A 14187-nucleotide genomic window follows, 5' to 3' on the forward strand; every position below is an offset into this window, starting at 1 on the left:
CCTACCCCCCAGTGTGATGGTATTTGGAGGTGGGGCCTTTGAGAGTAGTTAGGCTTGGGTGAGGTCATGAGGGTGGGACCCCCATGATGGGATTAGCGCCCTTTTAGGAAGAGATATCAGAGAGCTTGCTGTCTCTCTCTCTGCCCAGTGAGGTCACAGCGAGAAGTGGCCATCTGTAAGCCAGGAAGAGAGCCTCATCAGATCCTGACCTGTTCAACAGACGACAGCTTGCCTCCAATAGGACGTTTCTTTCTGAAGCCCCAACCTGCTTTATGGCAAATGTATGAAAGGGCACAGCCTGCGTTGGGGAACGTGTGCTTTAACCATACCTGTGTAGGAGGAATTGACATTGACCCAGGGAGCCGGGGAGCTGCTTGTTGAAAACGTAGGCTTGGTGGCTACCCCAGACCCACTGGCTCGGGGTCCTGGGTGGGGCCCTGGAATCTGCATTTTAAACCTCTCCTCAGAGGACTCCAGGCACAGCCAAGTCTGAGAACCATTCATCTAGAGGAGCAGATGGCAAAGCCCCGTCTAACCCAGAGGTGTTACTGCTCCGTGACCTTCCCCTGGCCAGGCCCAAGCCAAGTGCTTTGCACGCACAGTTCACTTGACGCCCACTTTACAGATGCAGATGCAGAGGCGGCCCGAGGCAGGATGGCACCTGGCGCATCTGCGTGGTTTGCGAGCCCACAGGCTAGGCCCTCCTGCTGGGCTCTGCCTCTGCCTCAGGCCTTTTGATGCAGCAAGCCCGACCCCCCACCCCCTCCATCAATGGCCTCTTTCCTCTTTAGCCTTGGGGCCACGCTGCCATTTAAAAGATGCTCCGGGGCTTTGTCAAAGTCTAAAGGCTAGCAGGGCAGTGGCAAGTTTCGTTTATTGCGAGGGCTTAAGTCAGCCAGAGCAGGGCTGGCCACGACCCTCTGGACACCTATAAACACCCGAGCTCCTGGCCGCCCTTCTCTTTCCTTCCCAGGTCCTGCATTTAGCCCCCACTGGCCCCTGACCTCAGTTGCAGGTCCTTGGTATTTATCGACTCTTCCAGGGCCTAAGGCCCGGAGGCAGCCAGCCAGAGGGCTCAGCCACCACCCAACACTTGTTAACTGTGACCCTTGGGGCGCGTGACTTGAAGCCTCCAAGCTTTGGTTTCTGTGAGCATTGACACCAAACGAGACCATCCATCGAGGCACCCAGCCTGGCCTCTGAGAGGCGCTTGGGATGTGTGAGCTGTCGGGTGTGGCTTTTGTGCTGTCATCTGGGGGCGCCGTCTTCTTGGACGCCCTTCCCTCTGCACCTCCAGCCAGTGGACTTTGGTCCAACTACTGACATTGTTTGCACTGCTAAGGCATCATTTCCCACGCTCTCTTTGAGGAGAAGGGAAGAAGCCAAGAAGACATCCCCATCATCTTCCTTCCTCTCCGACGTGTTATGTTCTCTGATGCCCACGAACTTTGCATCTCTGAGGGAAACCAGGGAGGCTCTGTGTGTTGCATACGGCTTGTAGATATGAGGATACCGGCCTCTGGATTCATCTCGCCTGCACTTCTGACAAACCTCACTTTAAACCTGACTTTATCCAAGTAGATCATCGAATGTTGTTTATCTGCGGGACCCTCCTGCTGGCCACGTGCCAGGCGGCTCGGACCCCATCGCTCCTGCAGCCTCAGTGCCTGGTGACAGAGGCTGACAAGTGGGGACATGTGGAAACGAGGGAGATGTGGAGGAAGTCATTCCAGAGGTGGCAGACGTTAACCCGAACTCCTTCTTAAGCCCGGGAGATTCTCTTTAGATCATGGGGGATTTATTCTCTTGGGGATGAGCTGGGAGAAGCAGTTGGGGACCTGGCAAGTCCTATCAACTCCCAAAACTCAACATGAGATTCTAGCTATCTCCAGAGATTAGAAATAGATGCCTGATGTCAAAACAAGCCGTCTTAGTCTATTTTCTGGTTGATTTTCAACACGAAATTGGAAATATTTTCACACCCAGTGGGGGGTGAAGTGCTTTCTGGATTAAACTGAAAATTCCCAGGGGTGCCCGACAGATTATGGGGACAGCCAGGCTGGGGGTGCCCAGGTTGCAGGGCTGTTTTGTTACAAGTGCCAGCTCCCACATCCCACAGGATGCCTGCCACCTCCCTCCATGACCCGGGTTCCCTCGGACTTCAAGATTTCTCCAGCTGCACCAGAAACTTTGCCGCCATCTCCTCTCCCCACCCCACCCCCCTCCCCGGCCCCTTTTCCTCTTGTCCCCACCCCCAGAGCTTCAGCTCACTGGGATTTTGAGCAGCAATGTCACCTCGTGAGCAGGTGCCTAAAAATTCTGTCTCTCCGAGGTGCCGGATTATGTAAAACCAATTAAGCTCCTGCTTTTATTCCTTCGCGAGTCAGCCCTTCTGCATACTGATCTGACTTATTAGGGGAGGGGGGAATCTGTATTTAGGGAAGAAATGGCAAGAGCATCAGAGCCTCTGAATCATTCTTCCTATTGCCCCGTGTGCTCTCAGTGCCCTACACGGCAACCTGGGAAGATTCTTATTCTGAGGCAACAGACCGACGGGATTCTTAAAATACATCACTGGTGCAGGGACCTCAGGGAGGGGAGGGGCAGTCCATCTGGAATCTGCCCTTCCTGGGTCTGGAAGGAGTGACTTTGGGGCTTGAGACACCCGTGCAGAGAACGGTCCATCTTTAGTTGAACCGTGCGGGCCCTTTGGAGAGGTGGCGGCAGCAGGGTGGACGGGCTGAGAGCCCGCCCTGGGGCTTTAACAGAGAGCTAACTTTCCAGCCAGCTATGATTTGTAAGAGAGCTTAAAGGTGGGAAAGAAAATCCTTTTCTTAGATTCACAGCTTTCACTAATCAGCTGCGTCTCTGGGCGTCACTGCTTGGCTGACTGCTGACGTTTTTTTCCCTACCGTCTCCTGTTCTATTAGTGAGTCAGGGGCCCAGGAGACCCGAGGCAGGGTTAGTCTTCCACAAAGAGAGGAGTCTGATCCCAGCGTTCAGAGCACAAGAGCTTGTAAATCAAACTGTTAGCTTAATAGCTTGGGCCATTATTCTAAAGCAGTGGGGCTGAACCCAAAAGCCAAATGAAAATATAGTCAATTTGTTCATACTTTAGTGACTGAATGACTATGTAATGTCGGTGGGTATCGGGGCTGTAGAGGAAAGGTGAGGGCTTGCGGGGAGAGGAGGAGTGTTCGGGTTGAAGTGGAGACCCCGAGATGCTTGGGCAAACCCCCCTCTAAAATGGATCTTGGATCTCCAATTATAACATGGACTTGGCCATAGAGATCCAGACTCCGCAAGTCAGCCGCTTTCACGACTGGGGCTGAGCGCCAGCCTCTAACCTTTATGCCTGATGGAAACTGAACAGGAGAAACCAGGCTTGGCCGGCAGCATGGGGAGTGCTGGGTGAGTCGTAGGGAGGAACAGGGCTGAAAGGGGCTTGAGCACAGGGACAGGCACCCTGGGGAAGGATGTAGAGTCCCCATCCTTTAAAAACATTGAAAAAAAAAAACCTTACTGGTTTTGTAAAAGTTACAGGAACTCATTATAAAAATGGAAACAATGCAGAGAAGAGCATCAGAGAAAGGAAAACAGTCTCCAGCTCACCCCAGGGATCCCAGCTGCCGCTACTCGGGGCCTCTCCTTCCGGACGTCTGTCCTGGAGCATAGACCCCCCTGTGTGGTGTATGTGTGCCTTCATGCAGACGGGGTCACGCAGCACAGGTTCTTTCCCCCATAATATGTGGGGAAATTATTATGAAAGTGGGGAAAGATGATTAAAGTGTCAATAAGTACAGACTGAAGTCAATATTTTCAGTGGCTGTATAATATTTCATGACGTTGTATATTATCTCTGCGATATCTGTGTAATATCTCCCAACACGTACCTAAGCCATTACTTGCCTGCGATGTCCAGCCTTTCACCACCGTCAGTGCTGCTATAAATATTTAGGGGCACCCGCCCCTCTGTCTTTGGGCTGTTATCGCTGGCAGTCTTTTTGTAAAGAGGGATAAACCGTCTGTTTTTCTTGATTTCATAGGAGACCATAGAATATATGGTTCTGATTGGGTCACTTTTGAGAGCAGAGGGGGTGCTGTTACTTAGTCTGCCTCCCAACCAGACCCAAGGAGGGCTGTCCTGGGTGAGCTGGGATGCCCTGTCCCCCCCCCAACCCCAGCCGGGGACACAAAAGGCAGAACAGGGTGGACCAACCCGAGTCCGCATCGTGCTGTTGCGGTTCTCGTTGTGGGCAGTCATCCCCACCCCCGAACTCGGGGCTGCCAGCTCAGGTTGACGTCTCCCCAGCATTTCAGGCTGTGAGAACTGGACGCCTAGGGCTGGAGCTTCTCAGACTTCCCCGTCTAGTGGTCCACCTGCTCAGTTACCTGTCCGCCTGTCCGTCTGTCCACCTCACTTGTTGCCTGTCGCCAGCAGCCCTACAGTAGTATATGGTCAGTGCTGAGAACAGGGTCTGACATAAAGGTGCTCAGAGATAAGATTTGTGAATGAATGAATGAATGAGTGAGTGAGTGAATGAATGATCAGATAAGATTTGTGAGTGAATGAATGAGTGAGTGAGTGAATGATCAGATAAGATTTGTGAATGAATGAATGAGTGAATGAATGATCAGATAAGATTTGTGAATGAATGAGTGAATGAATGATCACCAGGACCACCCTCGTGGCAGCTGCCACTTATTGGTAGCTTGATAAGGGCCAGGCGCTCTGCTAAACACTGTACCCGTATTCTCATCAAACAGCCCTGCCAGGGGAGCCCCACTGGTCCACTTGACCGAAGAGGAAACGGGGCCTTGGACAGGTCAAGCCACGTGACAGGTCAGAAATGGCAGGGTCACCACGTGGCCCGGGTCTGGCTGACCCTGGAGTCACGCGCACACAGACATACAGCGCTGCCCCCTCCTCCCTCCCCGCTGGCCCCCAGCACGCCTTGCGGAGGGGGGCGCAGAGAAAGCCCGGCCACCAGGCACAGAGGGTGTGGCCCCAGGCCCAGGGGTCCCCCCACTCAGGAACGAGGCAATGAGTTCATGTCCTGTCCCCGAAATGAGAACCTGTCCCGGTTCACTCTGGGTTCGGTGTCTGCGGCCTCCACGAGACCCCGTGCCTCACGCCACATGGCTCCTTGGTCATGGAAACTTGGGTTGGAAGAGACCCTCAAGAACGAGTGTTCCCCCCTCATTTTCAGGTGGGGAAACTGAGCCCCAGGGAGGTCCAGCTGCTGGCCCAGGCCTGGGGGCTGGCTGGCGGCCTGTTATGAACATCCTGGCAGACAGGCCACTCGCCAGCTGTCGGCTAACCCTCCCTCTGGGCCCTGGCCCTCACGTGGCGATGGCTGGTCGCACAGACTAGGAGATAGCGCTGGACCCCGTGTGGCCGGACAGGGAACCCTACCGAGGGGTGTCTCTGCCCTTTTCCTTGTTCCCTCTGGGCCCAGATCCGGAGGTGCCCCGCGCGGTGCCGGGTGGGGATGGATGGAAAGCCAGCTTTGCTGAGCGCTCACCCAGCCCGGGAGCGCCCGCGCCCTGCCTGCTGCTTTTCCGTGTGAAAGGTGTTTAATTATTTCTGACAGAGTTCAGCGTAGACATCTGTTCGCGAGCTGGGAGAGTCCATTTAGGTTATCCATCACCGTGACAGATTCCACTTTTTTGGAAGCGCTTTTTCCTTTCATAATGGGGCCGGGTGGGGAAGGGGGGCCGGGCGGATCGGCACAGACACGAAACACAAAGACCCTCCTGGGGCCTCAACAGCAGTAACCCCTGCGGGAGGAGCAGCTCTGGCCACGCCCCTTCCGAGTCCGGACCCCGTCGGCTGCTGCAGCTGGTGGGCCCTGGGACCTTTAGGTTGGGAAGGGGGTTTCATCGGGTCTGTGAAAGGCTTTTAAATTCGTCTGTCCTCCTGGGCTGCGCTGGTGATTCATTCGTTCATGCACTCCTTCATTCATCCTTCCCACAGACATTTACTGGCCACCTGCTGGGTGCCAGGCCCTGGGCTGGGCTCCGGGGACACAGTGGAGACACAACAGACATGTCCTCCTGGGCTCGCACTTTAGGGGAGAAGATGGGCATTGAACAACGAATGGCCTGGTTAAGTAATGAACTGCAATGTGGCTACGTGCCTCAAAGGCCGGCATTCCCTTCTCACAGGGCAAGCTCCTTCCCCTCTCTGAGCCTCAGTCTCCGAGTCAGTAGAATAAGAGTATGATATCTAGGAGATAATGCATGTCCAGCACTTGGCACACAGTAAGAGCTCAATAAATACTGTTCATGGGTGGTATTTCCCAACGGGGAGGGCACCGAGGGTCGCGGCGGTGGCGGCAGCGCCCTGGGGCTCTAAGCGCCTCTGCTGGGCTGTACCGCGTGGCGCCCAGGGACCAGCCCTGCTCTGAGATTCCTGCAGCTGAACTTCCAGAAGCCTGTGAACATCCCCGGGAAAGATGAAAAATCACCCGATAAATCCCGGGGCTTGCATTTTTATTCTGTTTCTCGTTATTTCTATGACACAGTGGATGGTGCCTTTGAGCTCGGGCCCTGCAGTCAGAGGAACCTGGGTTCCAGGCCGAGCCACTTGCTGGGCAAGGAAAATGAAACCCATCTCTGCCTGTCCTCAGTACCACTCGGGTAAGGGTGCTTGTGTGAAATAATGACTTAGCGCACACAGAGGGGTAGCATCACAGGTGGGCCACCGTGTTCCTAACGGTAATTTGTAACAATCTAAAGACTGGAAGAGGCCTGAGCTCAGCTGAGTCAAATCCCCTCTTTTAGAAATAGAAACTCATTTATATCTGGATTTCCAATCCTACTCCGGGCCAGGCTGCGGGGCTACCTGCGGGTGAGACAAGGGCTCCTGACACAGCAGAATCCATGTTACCTGGGGTGGGGGTGGTGGAGGCGGGAGGGGGGCCTTTCCTCGCTCCGATGGGCTGCGGGGAGACCACCTGAGCCCTCCTGGGTCCATTGGGTTGGGAGCTAATTGTAGATTCTAAATCGGAGACAAGGGGGCTGAGAGGGGCTGGGGGTCAGTGCTGTAGAGCAGACTGCTGGCAGGGCATCTCGTGCCCAGGGAGCCGTGGGTCCCATCCCTTCCTGGGCAGGGTCCCCAGGATGCCTGCATCCCCCATGGACGTCCAACATCAGGAAAATCAGAGAGAAAAGAGCAAAAGAGGAAAGGCGACAGAAGACGGGCCAGGAAGGAGGCGGTAGGCGAAACTCCCGAGTGTGAGAGGCAGAGAAAGGGGAGGAGGGATGTGGATAAAAAGGCAGGAAATTGGGGGAGGCGGAGGAACCAAAGATGAGGGGCACTGCCCAGGCCAGGGCGGAGGAGTGATAACGGGGCAGCAGCTCGGTGACTCCCCGCTCCTCCCACTGGGTGCCCAGTCCTGCCCGCGTGTGCAGGGACGGCACGGGCTGATGAGCAGTAGGGCGGTTGGCCACTGACACGTGCTGATGGAGGCCACTTGGGCAGGACATGAGAGCGACATCAAGGGGGGCTAGTGGGCTTCTCTGGCAGCCTGTTCGATTGCATTAGGTTCAGGAAGGCATGGGCCCCTTCACTGTCTAAATTGCAGTTTAACTCTACACAGCGGCCGGGCCTGGGCTGTCTGGGAATGTGGCTTTGTGCGGCTGTCTTCCCGGGACCAGGCGTGGTCCTGGTGGCCCCTAGAAAGGCTCCCTGTGCCCGAGCTGGGCACACACGGCCCCCACCATCCCGTGGCACTGTCCCCAAGTCTCCTGGTTCCCCTCCTCTGACAACGGCCCCGGCTATTCCTCCTTTTTCTTCTGCTAAAAGCTGCTAAAGAAGAAGCCCCGTCACGGTGCGACAGGCCTACGTGGCCGAATGGACACTGGGTCAGTCCTGAGGCCGGAGCATGGTGGGTGCGAGATCATTCTGGGTGCATGACAGCCCACAGGAGACATTTGCTCCATCTCCCCAGGGATGCCCCTCTGCGGGAGGTTTAGCGCTGATGGCATGGGACTGTCTTGCACCCCCAGGTCCCCTGTGTAGGATGTGGTGCAATGATCCCATCAGTAGAGGGGGTTTGGGTCCAGACAGCGTCTGCCCCAGTGGACAGACACCCAGACTCCGAGGTCAGATGGCCCAGCTTCAGCCCAAGGCTGCCCTCACCAGTGTTCTCCACATTTCCTGCTGTGAAACGGGGGCGATAGCAGCAGCTCCCCGCCTCCACGTGTGGGAAGAGCCAATGAAGTGGAGCTCAGTGCCTGGCACTTAGGAGGGGCTCCAAAATGTTAGCCATTCCTGTTGCTATTATTATTGTTGTTGTTGTTGTTGTGCCAGTCGATGGGTAGAAGCCCACAGAACTCTACGGTCCAGAGGACAGGTAGAGACCAGTCAAGGTGAGGGGCATCCCCCCCGGGTGCAGGAAGGGGCAGGTGGAGGCGAGACTGACCTTCTGGAAGTGGGGCACGTGCCAGAGGGCGTCCAGCTTCACAGGCGGCTTGTACTTCCTCAGCTGACTGCTCCGGGTCTCATACAGTTTCCCAAGGATCACCTGCAGGCCCGAGAAATGCCAAGGCAAGATGGTTACCGGCTCCCTGGAGAAGCCCGAGCCACGACGAGGAGTTGGGAGTCCTGGTGCTGCAGACCCACGCGTCACTTTCCTCCTGGCTCTGGCCCTTCTCCCTGTCTGATTTCAGTGCACCTGCACCCCTGGCCCTGCCTGTGACCACAGTGGACTTGGGGGTGGGACCATGGGACGCTGGGAGCGTGTTATTTTGGTTTTAGTTTCGGCCCTAGAACTCTCTGGGTTCTGACATGCAGCCACCTTGAGGGCAGGGGTGTGTCCCAGACACCCTTGTAATTTTCTCAGTGGCTAACACAGCCCCGGTGGTTACCACGGACGCCACAGTGTCTGAATGAAGAATGAATGACTCGATGCTTGTTGCCATTCTGTGGGGCAGGTCCTCAGCATGGTCTGCTCGTGGAAGAGGAAGGAGGACTCCTGTTCGGGGGGAGGGATTTGGGGGCTTGGGTCAGGGCCTCGGAGGTCTCTGGGGGTGGGATTTCAGAGGCACAGAGGCGGTCCTCCTCCTCTTTAGCTGCACACCCCATGCCCACAAACAGAGGCCGGCAGGCCCATAATTAGGGTCCTGTAGCTCATGCGGTCTGCTGTGGACTGAATTGCGTTCCCCTCCAAATTCACATGTCGGAGCCCTAACCCCCAGTTGTGACCGTATTTGGAGATGGGCCTTTGAGGAGGTGATTAAGGTTCAGGGAGGTCATCAGGTGGGGTTGTGTCCAGTAGGACAGGTGTCCTTCTAAGAGGAGGAGAGACACCAGGCTTGTCCACACAGGAAAGGCCATGTGAGGACATGGCGAGGAGGTGGCCGTCTTTAGGCCAAGGAGAGAAACCTCCAGAGAAGCCGACTCCGCTGGCCCCTTGACCTTGGACTTCCAGCCTCCAAGGTTTCTGTTGTTGAAGCCACCCAGTCCATTGTATTTTGTTATGGTCACCCCAGCAGACTAACAGAGGGGCCCAGGCCTCCAACCTTAGAACCAGAGGGGGAGGGGCCCTGGAGTCTGCATTTTCAATGTGTGCCCCGGGGGAATTCCATACACAGTCAGGCCTTATTAGCCCACGGCTGTGATCCTTGTCAAAATTCAAACCCCCCTAGGGGAGTTAACTGGTAAACACGGGCCTCTGGTTTATAACTACAGCCTCAGTGTGAAGAGTGGGAGCCTCACACCCAGAGCGGATGAGCTGGACGATGCCCTGGTGCCCAAGTGACCCAGAGAGGATGGGCCACTGCAGAAGGGGGTGTGAGAGAGGACGCAGGGCACACAGTGCACCCGACAAATAAAAGCTGACCTGAGCCTAACTGAAGATGCCACCACCCCATCGGACCCCTTTGCTTGATTGATTTTGTTGATCAATTATATTAATTTTATTGAACGCATCGGTGGATAACTTACAAGCCCTCCCCTCCGCTTTCTAGAACAGCTTTGAAGCTTCATCTTTGAACCAAAGCCAAGAGGCTGCCCGGCCCGGGGTGAAGGAGCTGTTGGCCTTCAGAACTGGAGGAATGAAGGCAAGTCTCGTCACCTTTCCAAACCTCAGTTTCCTCTGCAGAAAATGCGGGTACCGATGCCTAACGAACAGGTGCTTGTAGGATTTGTGGAGTTAGCTTTGAGCAGGGTGTCTGGTCCAAGATGATTACTCACTAAATGGAAGCTGTTTCCAAGAATTTCATTTGGGGTCATCATCTTCCAAAATCCAGGACATCCTGAGATGCTGAAGAGATAGGCTTCTCCTAGGATGGGGGCAGTTTGACCTTGTAAATCAAAGGTCTTAACCCTAATAAATTGTTCATCAGGCCCTCAGCCATCGGTGGGTCTGGGTGTTTGTAGCCGTTTGATGGCCACAGAGAATCTTGGGACAGGAAGAGAACTCTGGGGATGGTTTGCACAAGTATTTTCTGAGGGCCCACTATGTGCTGGGCCCAGCTCTGCAGGCCCCCATTTAATCTGACCCCCTTTTTGGCCCAGTGAGGTCACTGAGACCCCAGCAAAGCAGTGACTCACTCAAATTCACACCCCCCCAGGCTGGCACCTGTCCCCAACCAGTGCTTGGGGGTGGAGCCGCCCACAGTGGCTGCTTAAGGGGTGCTCTGCTGAAAACTGAGGGGCACTGGCTATGAGACTGTCTCTAGACTCAGAAGACGTGTCTTTGGAGGCCCGGGATTCTGAGGACCTGTGACACTCTGAGCTGTCGTGAAATAGCTACTAATTAAAAACAGGACTCCGGATCGGAGCTAGAAAGCAGCAGCGTGTAACGGCAATGCTCCCTCGGAAACTGGCCGTTACCATAGTGAGCTGACTCCTTCTGGAGCCATTAACAAATAAACTAGTCATGGGCTGCTTTAAAGTATTATTACAACGCTCTGCTCTTTAAGGAGTGGTTGTCTCGGACTCCACCCACCGCTGACAACAGCCAGGAGGGGCCTTGGCTCCTGGCTGGGCCTGGGGAGCCCTGGGCCCCTCCACCCAGCAGCCTTTCCTGGCCGGTCCCAAGGGTGCCGGGATCCCTGATAAGACTTTTCCACTCCCCAGTTTGTCCCTAGAACATCACAGGCACTGTTGCTGAATCCTAAGCTTTCCCGTAATCAGCAAGAGTGGGACCTCACCATCAGGAAAAGCCTGGACTTTGGGGCGGGACACACCTGGGTCCTGGCTTGGCTGCGACCTTTGGCCAGTCACTTAACCTCTCTGAGACTGAGTTCCTCCATCTGAAAATGAAACAAACTGAATGATCTGATGAGACTCGGACCTCATGGGGTGTCCAGCGGGGCAAAAGGCATGAACACAGGCTGCGTGCTGGATCCAGTTCTCTGCACGGAATCTGGAGGAGGGACGGCGTTGGTGAGATCGTTGCAACAACCAAAGACACTAAAGCTGTGCTTCTAATGAAATCTACATAGTGCTACGTGAGCATAAAGCAATTCTGATTTTACCGTCATTGAGCCGGATCTACTGGAGAAGAGACCAACCGGAGTGCTCCAAAAGTCCGAACCTCAGACTATTTTATTTTTATTTATTTTTTTAAACTTTTAAAAATAAATTTATTTATTTATTTTTGGCTGCGTTGGGTCTTCACTGTTGTGTGCGGGCTTTCTCTAGTTGCGGTGAGCGGGGTCCACTCTTCGTTGCGGTGCGCCGGCTTCTCAATGCGGTGGCTTCTCTTGTTGCGGAGCGCGGGCTCTAGGCGCGCGGGCTTCAGTAGTTGCGGTACGTGGGCTCAGTAGTTGTGGCTCGCGGGCTGTAGAGCGCAGGCTCAGTAGTTGTGGCGCACGGGCTTAGTTGCTCCGCGGCATGTGGGATCTTCCCGGACCAGGGCTCGAACCCGTGTCCTCTGCCTTGGCAGGCGGATTCTTAACCACTGCGCCACTGGGGAAGCCCTCTCAGACTATTTTAAAGGGGGTACCATGTTTAGTATCTTCAAATATAAGTGACAATGCAAATTCACTGCTAAAGATGTTTTTCCAGGTAAAAATCTCACCTAGGCGCACACCGTTAACAATCGCTGGTGCTTGGGGGTCATTCTGTCCTCAGCTCAAATTTCCCAGTGTGGCCACCACCACTCTGGGCCTCGATTTCCATGCCTGGGAACTAGGGTGACACCCAGCTCACAGGCTTGTATCCAGCGCAAATAAGATGATGTATGTGATGTACGTGGAGCGGTTAGCATGGGGCTTAGTCATCCACTTGAAACAAAATGTATCCTAACGTTTCATAAAACGCGGTCTTTACGGAACCCTCCCAGAAGTGGGTTTTCTCTTTGGACTTCGCCTTCCTAACCTCTTCTTTATAGATAGACCGGGGCACATTTCTGTCCGGGCCTGGTCAGATTCGTGGACAATCTGGTTTCCAGATGTGTGGGGTCACATGGAGTTTGGTGGGACCGTCCCCAGACGGGAATCGGGAGATGGGGTCCCGATCCTGCCCCAGAGGCACACAGGGCCAGTTTACTGGTGATGCCGGCGGGGCTTAAGTCGGGGTTGAACCTGATCATCACCGAGACCCTTTCAGCAAAGCAACAAGCAACTTGACTCCCCAGCCCTGCCCACACCCCAGCAATAGACATGCACAGGCGGCATCCTTTTGAGCTCTGGCTTTGCCTCCCCCAGCCCCTCCCTTCTCTTCCCTCCCACCCCATCAGTCATCCACTCTGGACTGAGCACTGCGTTTACCTTATGCTTTTTCTCCAGTTTGATGGCTTTCTGGTTGGCCTTTTGTTCCTGCACCCATAGCTGCTGGTACCGATGCTGCAGCAGATCAAAGAAGGGGGTGGAAGGCCTGTGGGGAAGCAGTCAGATGGGCTTGAGGTCGGTGAAGGCCCCCCTCCCCAGAGGCTGCCCACCTGACCATCAGGGCTACAGGGCAAAGTGTTCTCCCAAGGCTGTGAGAGTTTCTCTCTGGCCCTTCTGCAGCCGTGGAAGAAACGGTGCCTCGTGTGAGTTGTTCAACAAACACTTACTGTCCACCAACCAAGTGCTGGGCCTGACATGGTGACAGACTCTCTCCCTGACCAGATTTTAGGCAGGCTTCTCAGAGCCCTCTCTTTGATCAGGGCTCGTTCTTGGGATCTATCTTTGGCCAGATGAAGAGTTTGCCTTAGCAAAGAACCCTGCTAAGTCCATCCCCCCGCCCTTGATATCTGATCACCTTGGCCTGCCTTTACCAAGAGTCCTATTAAGTCAGTTTAGTAAGAATCCCCCTACCCTTGAAGTCTCTTCGTAGTAATTTTCCATCCACTCTGCTCCTTGCCTATAAATCCCCACTTGTGTTGTATTCAGAATTGAGCGAGGTCACTTTCCCCTTTGCAATAGTACTGAATGAAATCCGTCTTTACTGCCTTTAGCCTCCGCTCTAGTTCTCTTTGACAAGGGTCTCCAGCCAAGGAGACCTTACCCTGTGTAGAGCATTTTGCATGCCCCACTCCTCACAGCACTGTAAAGTGGGTACTTTTATCATCCCCATCCTAAGGTCCCAGAGCAGTGGGGCAGCCCTGTGTGTGAGACCCTCTCAAGGTAACCTAATAGGTGATGAGGAAAAGTTCTTTCATAGAAGAACCAAAGCTAATAAAATGCAGGAGGTAGGACAGACCTGGGGAAAGAGAATCATTACTTTGCAACGCCTAATGATAATGGATTGAGGTAATAATCAATGATTAGGTGGAAGGCTGATGGGGAACTTTACAATGGATGTGTCAGGCTACAGCAGCTGGACCAAAGGATCAATTTGTTTTTATTGTGGTAAATATGCATAACATAAAATTTACCCAAGTGATCAATCTTACCATCACTGGAAGTGACAGATGTGGGGCTGGGAGTGATTAATAGGAGGTATGTAGCACCACCCACCAAACACTTTGGGGGAAACAAACCCCAAAGTGAGCCCAAACGTAATCAGACTTCTAGACCATCACTGTCAGATGGAAATATGATGTGGGCCGCCATGTAACTAAAATTCTTCTAGTAGCCATGTTAAAAAGAGTAAAAAGAAACAGGTGGAATTAATTTTACTAATGTATTTTATTAACCCAATATATCCAAAATATTATCATATCAACATGTAATTAGAGATAGGAATGAGGTTTTTTTTTTTTATTTTTAATTTTTTTGTTCTGTATGCGGGCCTCTCACTGCCGT

The 14187-nt window shown here is 54.0% G+C and overlaps 1 protein-coding gene across 1 annotated transcript in view; it reads right to left on the bottom strand.

Annotated features, from left to right (window-relative positions):
• Positions 1-14187, bottom strand: part of CFAP77 (cilia and flagella associated protein 77) — a 137700-nt gene that overhangs the window by 15504 nt on the left and 108009 nt on the right. The window contains exons 5-6 of the mRNA XM_067742872.1: positions 12727-12832; positions 8430-8531 (exon numbers count right to left, since the gene is read on the bottom strand). Of these exons, the coding sequence (XP_067598973.1) occupies positions 8430-8531; positions 12727-12832 (208 nt within the window). The remainder of the gene's footprint in view (positions 1-8429; positions 8532-12726; positions 12833-14187) is intronic.

Source organism: Pseudorca crassidens, chromosome 7 (assembly GCF_039906515.1).
Source record: "Pseudorca crassidens isolate mPseCra1 chromosome 7, mPseCra1.hap1, whole genome shotgun sequence".
Classification (NCBI taxonomy): domain Eukaryota; kingdom Metazoa; phylum Chordata; class Mammalia; order Artiodactyla; family Delphinidae; genus Pseudorca; species Pseudorca crassidens.